We start from the raw sequence: 12193 nt of genomic DNA, 5'->3' as shown, positions 1-12193 counted from the left end.
CAATAAAAATTTTTATACTTTACTTTATATTTGAAGAACGTAACTACTAAAAAAGAAAATAACTGCTTTATGTACCTAAAGCAGAAATCTCAACAAACAGACATACAAATTCATCATTATCCTTTTTGACACTCTGAGCAATATACTGTCGTGATTTATAGACCTCAACTTTAAATAGGCGTAACAGATTATATAATTTATAGGTATGATGATAATCTTATATCCAACCATTTATAACAAAAGTGACCCTTAAATTATTTTAAAATTTTACTTGCAATAGAAATATTTTACCTGAACTTAACAATACAAAACATTCGTGTAGGTACTATGAATATTATGACCAATTTGCTCAATCATAAAGATTTATGAGAAAGTCACGATTTGAAATAAAGTATAGACAGTAAAAATGTAGTTTCTTTAAAATTAAATGTAGAAATAGACATACAATAATAATAGACGTATAATGGAATTTATACCAGAAAATGAAATTTTACAATTTAAATCCGATACATTAGACACTGTAAGGAGAAATATAAATTTAAATAAGCCCGGTGAAATGAAGGCGGCCATTAAAATTTTAAGGGAATGGATACAACAACAACCACATCTACGGAAGAAGGATTTTCGTAAGATCATTCTAATTTACAACATATAGGTAGCTTTTAACCTCACCTTACATTTGAGTCTGCGATATAAAAAGTCTCTTTTGAGTTAAAAGTACGTTAAATAGGATACGATAATATTATGTTTTTTAGAGTTTCATCTGTCTTCTATCACGATGATTTTTTGCGTTATTTAATGAATTAGGTAATTGTTTATTCTTCCGAAATTTAATTTTTAACGAGTGCGTTGAATTATATTTTTTAATTTTAGGTGATTTCTTCTTAGAGACCTCAATCGTTGGATCGAAAGGATCGATTGAGAGAGCAAAAAAACAAATTGACAAATCTTGTACTATGAGAACATTGTTGCCACATTTTTATGGAGAGTTCAATGTGAAAAAAGATTTCGAATCGTTATTTACATCATGGTAAGGATGGTTATTGTTTAAATAGGGGTTTCATGTTTTGTGAATTTGATTTTACAAGACTTTTAAACATATTAAACGTCTTTGTACAATAATTTTGTTTGAGTTTATGCGTTTGAAGCGCTTTAGAACAAAATTTCCGATAAAATGTCTTTATCTACTTACAGTCTAGTTTCCTAGAAAAAAGACGATGTTTTTTTAATTATGTATTTTTATTACAATTTTTAACTTTTACTGTGTAACAATTTCAGTCATTCAGTAATATTGCCAAAACAAAGCAAAGATGGTCATCGAGTGTATTTAGTTACTTATTTTGGAAAAATCGAAAATTCTACACATTTTCTGAATTTATACAGATATGCAATCATCGTAAGTAATTATTTACCAATTGATTATTTATTATTTTTCTATCCCTGAATGTTTCATTGGAGCGTAATTGATACAGCATTTAGAGTTTACACGGTTACGCGAATATATTTTATAGATCTACCTATGTTAAACATAACAAGCAGTGAAATATAGTTAAGTATAGTATAAATATAGTTCGAAGGCTTAGTAGAGAAATAGTTGGAGTTACATTTTACCCAAGAAAATTTTATTACTGCCAATAGATAGGTGTGATACATCATGTACTATTGAGATTTAACATTTTTCAAAAAATATAATATGGATAATGAATAAATCGTGTTATCGTATAAATAATAATTTCTATAATTGATATGATACTGTTATAGCTGGCGGAATACCTATACAAAATCTCACGATTACATAGAAAGTTTTCAAATAATATTGGACCTGAGAACTGCAAACATGAGCGATTTCGTGACCAAAGTAAATTTAGTGGAATTAAAACAAGCTATTACAATATTCGTGGTGAGTTGACCAAAGCATTAATTTTTTATTCCAAGAATACAATATGTATATTGAATATATAATATAATGGGAATACAGCAAAGGTATAATATAAGATAATGAGAACACTCAAACTCATTTTCTCAGTTTGACTTCTTCTAGATTCTAGAAGCACTTCTGAATCTTGATAACATAGTTTCACCATTTAATTTCGAAAAACAACTTCTACAGAGAAGAGCTGACAAGAAACTGTCAACTATTGCTGTTTTTTCCTCGCAATTATTGTTACCACTCTATTTATAAATTATAATAATTATTGACTAAGTGTTAATTTGTTATTTGCTTAAATAAGGAAATTTTTCCTTAGCATTGTTACGGGCTTCGTCTGATAGGTATGTACTTGCTATCAACATCTAAACTAGTGGATGTATTTATTGGGCTCTTAAATCAAATTCTGAAGCCAAAAATAATGAGTCGTCTCCACCATTATCAAGATTGTAAGGAACTTGTACGAATCATTGGAAAATATGTTTTACCGATTGAATTAGAGGGCACTGAAAGATCAATTCGTGATATTCAGAGTAAGTATTTATTTCAATAAAGTTAAATTTTCCTTCAAATATCGAAAAATATATTGCTCTCAATTTTTTATGTGTTTCGTGAAACTGTTGTCAATTCATTATTCTCAGACATGATCCGATGTATAATTGTAGACTATGTATTATTATATTATCATAAAATACATACACAATTTATACTATTAAGTAGCTTATTGTTCTCCCTTAAAACACAGACAGAATATTCCTCAAAGTAGTACCTACTTTCTCGTATTTTATTTCGAGTAATATATCTATAATTTTGTACCAAAGTTGTGTAATACTGATTTTAGATGACTGGAGAGATATTTTATCTTCAAAGGAACATTTGGAATATGTAAGAGAAATGAACTTAGGCACTACAGATGAGAGTTGTAGGCCGATCGATAAATTGGCTCAAGATTATGATGGAGTACCTGGATCTTTTAGAGTTTTAAATGTGGACTAGAATCTTTATTATTTGTATTAAATTACGAATATATTTGCAAAATATTTTTAAGGATATCGTCCATTGAGTATATTGTGTTTGTAGATTCAGTGTTTATTATCTATACAATTAAAGCTGAAAATAATTATTATTTTGTAGTTACGATTGAGGGTTAAATACTTAAAACAAAGCCATAATACATTAAATAATTATAAAAATAATATGTGATTTATTTGAATATACATACATTGCTTTGACCATCTGAATTTTCAAAATGACAACTAGATATTTAAGCAAATAACGATTTGCTTAAATTATAATATTATGTAAAGTTTCAATATATTATTTATTTATTGAATACAGCTATTGACAGAGATCTCAGAGATTTATTCTACATCTGTTTGAACATACAATAACAGATGACAAGCTGCTAAATAAAGCAAGTCTATTGTCATTCCATTCTTTGTAATCCAAACAGTCATGAGAATACCTCTACTATCTATAGATATCTTATCTTAGAAACATGGTGTCATACTGACGTATAATTTACATGGCTACTGATTGTAATAGATTCACATAACGCTCAATATCCGTACCAGCCAGTTCTTAACGTCATACATTTAAACAATTATTTACTTGTTGACTCTTTTTTATGTATTCTAATTTATGTCGAGTGTTTTGTCAACTAACCTGAAGGTCAAATATGGTAAAGAAGTGTTAGAATAATATAGAATTGATGTGTGATAAGACGGGAAAATGGAAGTTTTGCCTGAAAATAAAATTCTCAAGTTCCATCCAGATACTTTGAGTGTAGTGAGAAAAGATATTAATTTACACAAACCTGGTGAAGTTAAAGAGGCTCTCGTTATTTTGAAAGAATGGATACAGGCTCAGCGACACTTTAAGAAGAAAGATTTTGGTAAGTACATATTTTCCTTTTTATACCTATTTTAAATTACCTGCATTACTACTACTTCATTGTGTGATATAATTGCAATACATCCCTGATTTTATAACGGGGAGTCTCCTCGTGACCACGCTTGCTGTAAATAATTCGAAACATCGCGTTCAACAATCCGTTAAGTCTTTAATTTTAAATGTTTAATACTCGCGTAAAATCAAACACAAGGAACTATATTACTAATTTTATTTTTGGGTACTAAATATTGTTACCCCACGAATTCAAAAAAGGCAGATAAGATTACGGGACACTAGACAAACGGATTAGGAAGTTATGCTATAATTTACAATGTCTAAGTATTATTAATTATCTTCGATGATATGAAAACATTTCTGGTTATATTATGCGTTAATCATAGTACTTACTTAATCTTTATCAGATAATACTTTTATAATAGGTATTTATTATTATATGTTAACTGAATCACGAATCACCTATTTTAAATCCTGAGACGTTAATTAAAGTACGAGAAAGGCATCCGTTTATATTATATTGTGTCTATTTTAGCTGAAACTATTTTTTTTATTTGTTTGTTACCTACAAAACTTCGAATGAGTGAACGGATTTTGATAATAATTTTTATATTTGAAAGCTGATGCCTCCCATATGGTCCCATTTAAATATGGCTTACTTGTGACAATTTGAGGGCTGTTTAAATGTTTGTTTAAGAATAATTCTATACTTACATTCTGACAAATAATCATTATTTTCTAGCTGACCATTATTTAGAATCTACATTAATAGCAGCAAAAGGGTCAATAGAGCGGGCTAAAAAACTCCTAGATGGTATGTGCACCCTGAGGACGTTGCTACCGAAGTTTTTCAACAGCTACGATGTCAGAAGAGATACATGTGGATTTAGCAAAATTACGTTCGTATTTTTAATATATTCAATATTCTTGTATTAATTATGGTTTTGAATATTTATTTACTTGTACACTTGATTTTATTTATGTTTCTTAGTTCATGACTAATCGCTAGTAGTTGTTAGTAGGTAATAGATCCTTTAGCGTTTTGTCTTTAGCCCATTAAGCCCCGAGCGGCCCAATCGGTCCACGACACAATAGATTTTCTATTGTGTCTATGATTCCGGGGCCTGAGTTATTACAGCCCATAGGACCCTCTGGAAAAATAGAATAATATTTTTCCTATTTCCTAAATAGTAATATTCTAGGATACAGATAACATGTTACATTTTTAATCGCGATTGAGTTGATATTGATAAAAAGATACGATTGAAATTGGCTATTGTTATGATTGACTTACCTTCCATGTTGACTTGAGATTGCCTTTTTCACAAAAAAAAAATAAGATAAATAGCACTAAAAACAGCTTAAGATTAGTTTCAACGACTAAATATTTCGAGACATTAATTCATAAAACTTACACAATACAAAAGATTTTAGATATGTCATTCTACAACGATTTATCTACAGGAAAAGTAATTATAAATGACTTGCAATAAAGGTTAAATAATGTGCAGTTTGATAAGGATGCGAGTCATTGTATTGTGCAAGGCTAATTAAATTTTCTCTAAAATTACCGAATGTATTATTTTTGAAAAATTCAATTCAATACTTGGACTAAATAGTCAGCTGACTAATTATTTCCCCATTTAATAGTCAATTTTAATTCTATTGTGTATTGATAAACATTTACTACAATTTACAGGTTTCCCATATTACTACCAAAGCTGACGAAAGATCATCACAGAGTATATGCAATCAAAGCAACTGGAAATTTCTCCACCACAGAACAATATTTACAGTTTTATAAATATTGCGCATTGGTAAATATGAAATTATTTATTTAAGTCATGCATTCCATGCTTATTTGAAAACACAAATAAGTTTTCTAAACGTTACAAATACAGGGTGTCTCAAAAGAAAGTTTATATTTTGTGGATGAATTAAAAAAAAAGTAAGCGGTGTATTGAAAAAATGTTTATTAATTATTAAAGTGAATAATATGGGAATTTATTTCTTAAAAATAATATCGTCCAAATGCAGTCCATTGCGTTCACGGCACTCATTTAATCGAACAGTAAAATTACAGTATTTATGACAGCTCGGCAGATAGACACAGTGATGGCTGCCATTTCGTGCTGGATATTTTCTTTTAAATGCTCTAGAGAAGTTGGTTTGTTGGCATACACTTTAGATTTAAGATACCCCCATAAGAAATTATCAAGAATAGAAATTAGTGAGGAATTATTGGCCCTTACTTTTTCGAAGACGAAAGGGGGCGTGCAGTTACAGTAAATTCAGAGCGATGGTAGACGAGTTTTTAGTGCCTGCACTGCAAAACTTCCCTGGCTATAACCAGAGAACATGGTTGCAGCAAGACGGAGCTACATCACACACATCCAATATGTCTTTACCTCGAATTCATGAAATTTTTCCGGGAAAATTGATCTCTAGGAGAGGTGATATAAATTGGCCTCCACGCACCCTGATTTAACCCCCATGGACTTTTTCTTGTCTTATCTTATCTTAAATCTAAAGTGTATGCCAAAAAACCAACTTCTCTAGTGCATTGAAAAGAAAATATCCGACACGAAATGGCAGCCATCACTGTGTCTACCTGCCGAGCTGTAATAAATAATTTTAGTGTTAGATTAAATGAGTACCGTGAACGCAATGGACTGCATTTGGACGATATTATTTTTAAGAAATAAATTCCCATATTATGCACTATAATAATTAATAAACATTTTTTCAATACACCGCTTACTTTTTTTTTATTCATCCACAAAATATAAACTTTCTTTTGAGACACCCTGTATTATATGGATTGATTTGTGTTTTAAAACTATCTGATATTAAATTATGTTTAACTAGTTCTCTACCCGCGGCTTCGTCCGCTTTGTCTAAACCCTAATAAATTATATACTAAAAAGCTTTGCTCCTTAATCTTAACATTTACTTAAGTAGTTTTATTAAGCATACCTACATAGGTACATTGGGGCAGAGAAAGCGACTTTGTTTAATACTACGTAGTGATTATATTATTCTGTATACAAATTCTAATTCTAGCTTTAAATTATTATGCTTTCAGATGGGTGAATATGCAAAATTACATGACTACGTTGCTAATATTCAAATTGTGCTAGATTTAGCTGAGTCAAATATATTGAAAATTGTATCTATTGTAGATCTCGTTGACTTAAGGCAAGGATTAACTATACTAATGGTAAGATATTATTTGGCTATTCATTATATTTTAATATTAATAATAGGTAACATTTAAATTGGCTTGAGTTTCAAAAGAAAAATATGCATATAACTTTTGGACAATTTACTACATATACCAGACAATATCAAATTAATCCTCAAAGAATATTTTGTTTGGATAATTACATTAATATTAAATATTTTCGTTTAAAAATATAAGCCAATTATCTTCCTATAATAAATATAAATAAGTTTACTAATAAATACCCTTCTTAAGTCTCTGTATTATAATCACCAAAGGCTTCAAAATGATTAACGCTATCCTATTATAGTTACAATAATGTATTTACTTCAAGGACGGTTTCGGTCTACGAATCAAAGGGATCCACATCATCACAGAGTCAAAGACAATAGAAGCCCTATTAGGATTATTGAAGCAAGTGCTCAAACCGAAGATCGTCAGTCGGCTACATACGTACAAAACTAGTGAAGCTGTGTGCAATATTATTGGCAAAGATGTTCTGCCTGTTGATTTGGGGGGTAACGAACGGTCGTTTGAAATTCTACATGGTAAGGAAATGTTTGAAATTGTAGTCATTATTTTCATAGGTGATGACAAATTAGAAGATGGTTGAGATGTAATGAAAGATGATTTTAATGCATTGCTATTTGGTGCAAAAATTATGCATGCAATAGCTGGGGCCTTAGACAAACGTACGTAACGCCATGGAATAGAAACTGCTAACGCTAATTGACAACATTTCAAAATTTTAAGCTACTTATTTTTTTATTTTAATGAAAACTAGATCAAAAATTATGATACACGTATTTTTTTCTTTTTATAAATATTGAAGTTTTCATTCATCTTTTTGAGTTTTAAAATCCTCTCATTCTAAAATGTCGTAAACGCCAAATGACGTCATACATACGGAGGAATACATTTTTTCCTTTGCTACATACCTAGTTTAAATTAAAAAAAAAATCTTGACAGTTGACATTTTGGCACATTTGTCACTTTGATTCGTCAAGCTTTGTTTACATTGTTATTTGTTGTTTGCTGATCCAAATTTTGAACAAAGGAAACTTATTCACAAGTACTGATGATGATGACTTTATGCAGGATTTGTTAAGGGGTGCTGAAAATTTATGCGAAATAAATATACTATCCCAAAAACGTTGGAAAGTGATAAATAAATACAACTTTTAAGTAAGTAAACAAAGTCTTTTATTTCAAGAAAATTATGAACACTATAGGCACTATTTGTATAATAAAAATAAATTGGTCCAACTCCAATCAAACAAACATCACGCTAATGAGATTAAATTAAAAAACCAAAACACATTAACACGATTTAAAAGTTTGTTTACATGAATAATTCACAAAAATGACATTAATATGAAATTTGACACATGCCATACCCTGTAAATGTCAGTGATAGTTTTTTTTTTAACTTTTTTTAAATTAGGCTAAGGCTTATTTTTATTCCTCCGTATGTATGACGTCATCATCACATTTATCGTTTTTATTTAATTTCTCTTAAAATATGCGATTAAAAAATGAAATAATTTTTTTTCTGTAATCGCAAGAGCAAAATAAAGAAACGGTTTTTTTCTTTCATGGCCTTCTAAAAAATGAAATGTTGTCAATTATTGACATAAGCTCATGACATTTTGGTAATGGTTCGATCACACTACCAACGACGCAGACGACCACGACCAAAGTTCCAATCTTGCCGAAATTTGTTCAAAATCAATATTAAAATCTCCCGTCATTCTGGTACTCAGGAATAAAAAAATTCGAGGTCAATTAATAAAAAGAAATAGGGTTTTTTGCGATTTTCGCCGAGACGGTAAGTTTATCATACAATCACCTGAACCAAAATTGTATATAATCTAATTATCTATAAAAAAGGTTAAATACATTTTTTTCTAGGAGCCACCGTTTCTATGAAAAACCTGTTTGTTTATCCATTGATCTCAATTTTTTTTTCCAAACACCAATACGACAGGAAATTCTTAAATTTCATTTTTAATTGTGTTTTGCACAATTTTATTTAATTGCGACTGGATGAAAATTTTGTTCGTGGTCGTCGTTGTCGTTGGTAGGGTGACCGAATCCTTATGCAAAACATCATACGCTTATGTCAATTTCTATCGATAGCGTATTCTATTCCTTGGCGTTTTGCCGTTTGGCTAAGGCCCCTGGTGTGGTCATATTATGCCAGAAAAATATATTACAATTTATTCTGGTTAAAAATATAGCAAGTCATTTTATGAATAAAAATTAAGCATCTTTGAATCGACTACGACAAGATTGGTTTTTGAAGAGTGTTAATATTTATATCTATGTTACCGGAAATGTATGAAATCAAGGAATTGTATACAATTCCTAGGAAATGTGTACAATTCCGATACCATTTAGGAAATGTATAAAATATTGTTTAAAAAAATATTTAATGCATGCATATCCTAGGAAATGTATAATCTTCCTAGGAATTGTATACAATTCCTATATCGTATTAGGAAATGTGTAAAGTAAATGCTTTCTGTAATAAAACACGTTGTTATTTTTTTTATTATAGCTCTTATTGATACAATCGGGGGTAACAGTCATACCGTAAAATTGTAATAATATTATGTTCATATTATTTTCTTCGATCGTTCGATCTTCGTCGACGGAGCCCCGCTTCGCGGGGCTCCTATTTCTGTGTAGTTTTTTTTTAACAAACCTAACCTAACCTAACCTAACGGCTAACCTAACCTAAACCTAACCTAACTTTGAGGGCGAATATCTCGGCTATTTTTGATTTTAGAGAAAAGTTGTTCCTATAAAACATGCTTATATAAGCGTAATCTTTGCGATAAAACAATAATAAATAGGTGTTATAATAACACCAACTCCATTAAAAAAATTTTAAGTCCTGCGCCCCCTTTGCTTTAGTCCAACCCTTGCCTGCAACATATCAATATCTTAAATGTTTTACATTTCCGATAGCTATTTAGGAAATGTATAGATTTCCTAGGAAATGTGTATAAAATAATTTATTTCACACATTTCCGTACGATTTGAGGAATTGTATACATTTCCTAGGAATTGTATACAATGACGTATCCTGTAATTTCCTGTAACATCTACACCAATATTATAAAAAGGAAAACTTTGTTTGTTTGTTTATTTGATTGTAATGAATAGGCTCATAAACTACTGGACCGATTTTGATGAAATTTGGCATAGACAATCTTTAGACCCTGAGAAAGAACATAGGCTACTAAGGCTTTCAATTGCAAAATATGTACCACGGGCGAAGCCGGGGCGGACCGCTAGTATTATAGATAGATATTATTATTAAGTCCTAAGAGATTGAAGTAATGTTTGGCGATTTTGGGGCTAAGGCAAACATCTACAAAATAGTTGCGGTCATGTTACAGAATGTAACATACTTGTGGTATGTATTGTATGAATGGGATAATAATTCCAAGATGGTCAGGAAAAGGGTTTAATGGAGGTAGATCCATATTTAGAAATATCAATAGCAATTTGCGGTTTTAGATAAACGAATAATTATTGAAAATGTCTCTCTTCAATACAGTTGCATCGTGTCGTAATTATGTCGTTAAATTGCGTATATTATTTCTGCATTTTAACGATTTTTAATTCATTTTTGTATAAATAAACTGAACTGTAAACTATAATATCTGTTATTACACAATTCTAATTATGTCTAATATTTCTTATCATTTTATTTGTAGGAAAATTAAACATAAAATTTACACAAAAAGTAATACAAAATAACATTATGTCTTATTATAAACCTGTAAACTGTAAACTAAGACGTATACAATTATTTAGCTAACATATTGTGTTAAATTCTTCGGGTATTTGTGAACCTATTATTACGTCATACCGTTATTTATTGATACTTACGTTTAGTTATAAATTTACTATTTTCACAGAGGAATGGCTAGAGGTTCTATCATCCGAAGATTTCACTAGATATATAGAAGATTTGTACAAAGGTGGTACTGATGAAACGCGTCGATCGTCAGGAAAATTCAATGAAGAATATTCGGGATTGCCAGGGACTTTCAGAGTATTGACACTAGATTAAATACTAGATATAATATTATGTTATATGCTCATGAGATGATAGTTGTATGTATATAATATTTAAAATGTAAATAAATAGTTAATTCAGGCACAAGGAGAGTTTTAATAATTATTGTGCTCACCTACACAACGGTGCATTTAGATCAAACAAGCGAATGCTCATTCTAACCCTAATATTGTGAATTATTTTAGTGTAAACAGGCGTAGAGCATTCTTTCGTTGTTCTTAGTGCGTTCGAAAAGATTATATGCAATGCTTTAATACTGAACAACACTGAATACTGATACGTTTTAGTTTACACTACACTTATCACGAAAGAATGCTCTTGCTCTAGCTCTAGCTCCATGTACGTTTGGTCTAAATGCACCGTAATTATTTAATTCCCGTTCAATTATTCTGAGGATATAATAACATTCCAACATAATTTCGAAATACCGTTCCTAATATAATAATTTCTGTGGTATTGGTAACTACAATTGATGAACATGACCATAAACCAAGTATTGGAAATACATAGTAGTTTTATTTTATGAATTTACGTAAGATTTCATTATAAATATATGTATAATAAAAACCACTGACAACTTTAATCCCTTAGTGCAAACAATTGCATATATTTACGCAATATTGAGCAAGGAACATCCATTCATAGTTTTTGTTTTATTTGTGTAGCATTTTATTCATTGTTAAATGTAAAAAGATAAGGTCAACACAATCATTAAATATGCCCTAATATGGGTTCCGTAGGATATAAATAAATATAGGTATATTTAGAGATAATATCACGGAGAAATAAGAAGTTCTAAGTCAAGACTATAAGTCTACATACAATATTCAAATAATTACAAACTATTGACAGACCAAATTACTATTCCATTTATGAGGTTTGATTGCAACCTTCATTTTTTTTGTTCTTTATTTCTAAAGAAGGACCAGATACATTGAGAGAAGAGGGTCAGATATCCCTTAATAAGTATAAAAAAGTAATCATAAAATATGACTAATTATCATGTACGCAAGTGTTAATAAACCAATAAAAAAGAAATAGA

At 29.9% G+C, this 12193-nt stretch overlaps 2 protein-coding genes across 2 annotated transcripts; both read left to right on the top strand.

Moving 5' to 3' along the window:
- The first annotated feature begins 457 nt into the window (after positions 1-457).
- On the top strand, positions 458-3107 carry LOC123700148. The gene is made up of 6 exons (XM_045647280.1): positions 458-626; positions 874-1030; positions 1279-1396; positions 1762-1900; positions 2247-2460; positions 2769-3107. The coding sequence occupies exons 1-5, from the start codon at positions 464-466 to the stop codon at positions 2294-2296; spliced, it is 627 nt and encodes a 208-aa protein (XP_045503236.1). The 5' UTR covers positions 458-463; the 3' UTR covers positions 2297-2460; positions 2769-3107.
- A 268-nt stretch (positions 3108-3375) lies between these two features.
- Positions 3376-11358, top strand: LOC123700147 (alpha-tocopherol transfer protein-like). Its single transcript, XM_045647279.1, has 6 exons — positions 3376-3821; positions 4578-4734; positions 5535-5652; positions 6921-7055; positions 7393-7606; positions 10991-11358. Exons 1-6 carry the CDS (start codon positions 3659-3661, stop codon positions 11143-11145), a joined length of 942 nt encoding a protein of 313 aa, XP_045503235.1. The 5' UTR covers positions 3376-3658; the 3' UTR covers positions 11146-11358.
- Positions 11359-12193: the final 835 nt, after the last annotated feature.

Source organism: Colias croceus, chromosome 19, assembly GCF_905220415.1.
Source record: "Colias croceus chromosome 19, ilColCroc2.1".
Classification (NCBI taxonomy): domain Eukaryota; kingdom Metazoa; phylum Arthropoda; class Insecta; order Lepidoptera; family Pieridae; genus Colias; species Colias croceus.
The sequence above is the reverse complement of the archived record's forward strand: the minus strand, read 5'-3'. Positions and strand labels throughout refer to the sequence as shown.

Coding starts and splice junctions, on each gene's coding strand:
- LOC123700148 (XM_045647280.1), top strand. CDS start 464: ATGGAATTTATACCAGAAAATGAAATTTTACAATTTAAATCCGATACA. Junction 1,031..1,278: donor GAATCGTTATTTACATCATG/GTAAGGATGGTT, acceptor TAACAATTTCAG/TCATTCAGTAATATTGCCAA. Junction 1,397..1,761: donor TATACAGATATGCAATCATC/GTAAGTAATTAT, acceptor ATACTGTTATAG/CTGGCGGAATACCTATACAA.
- LOC123700147 (XM_045647279.1), top strand. CDS start 3,659: ATGGAAGTTTTGCCTGAAAATAAAATTCTCAAGTTCCATCCAGATACT. Junction 7,056..7,392: donor AAGGATTAACTATACTAATG/GTAAGATATTAT, acceptor ATTTACTTCAAG/GACGGTTTCGGTCTACGAAT. Junction 7,607..10,990: donor GTCGTTTGAAATTCTACATG/GTAAGGAAATGT, acceptor CTATTTTCACAG/AGGAATGGCTAGAGGTTCTA.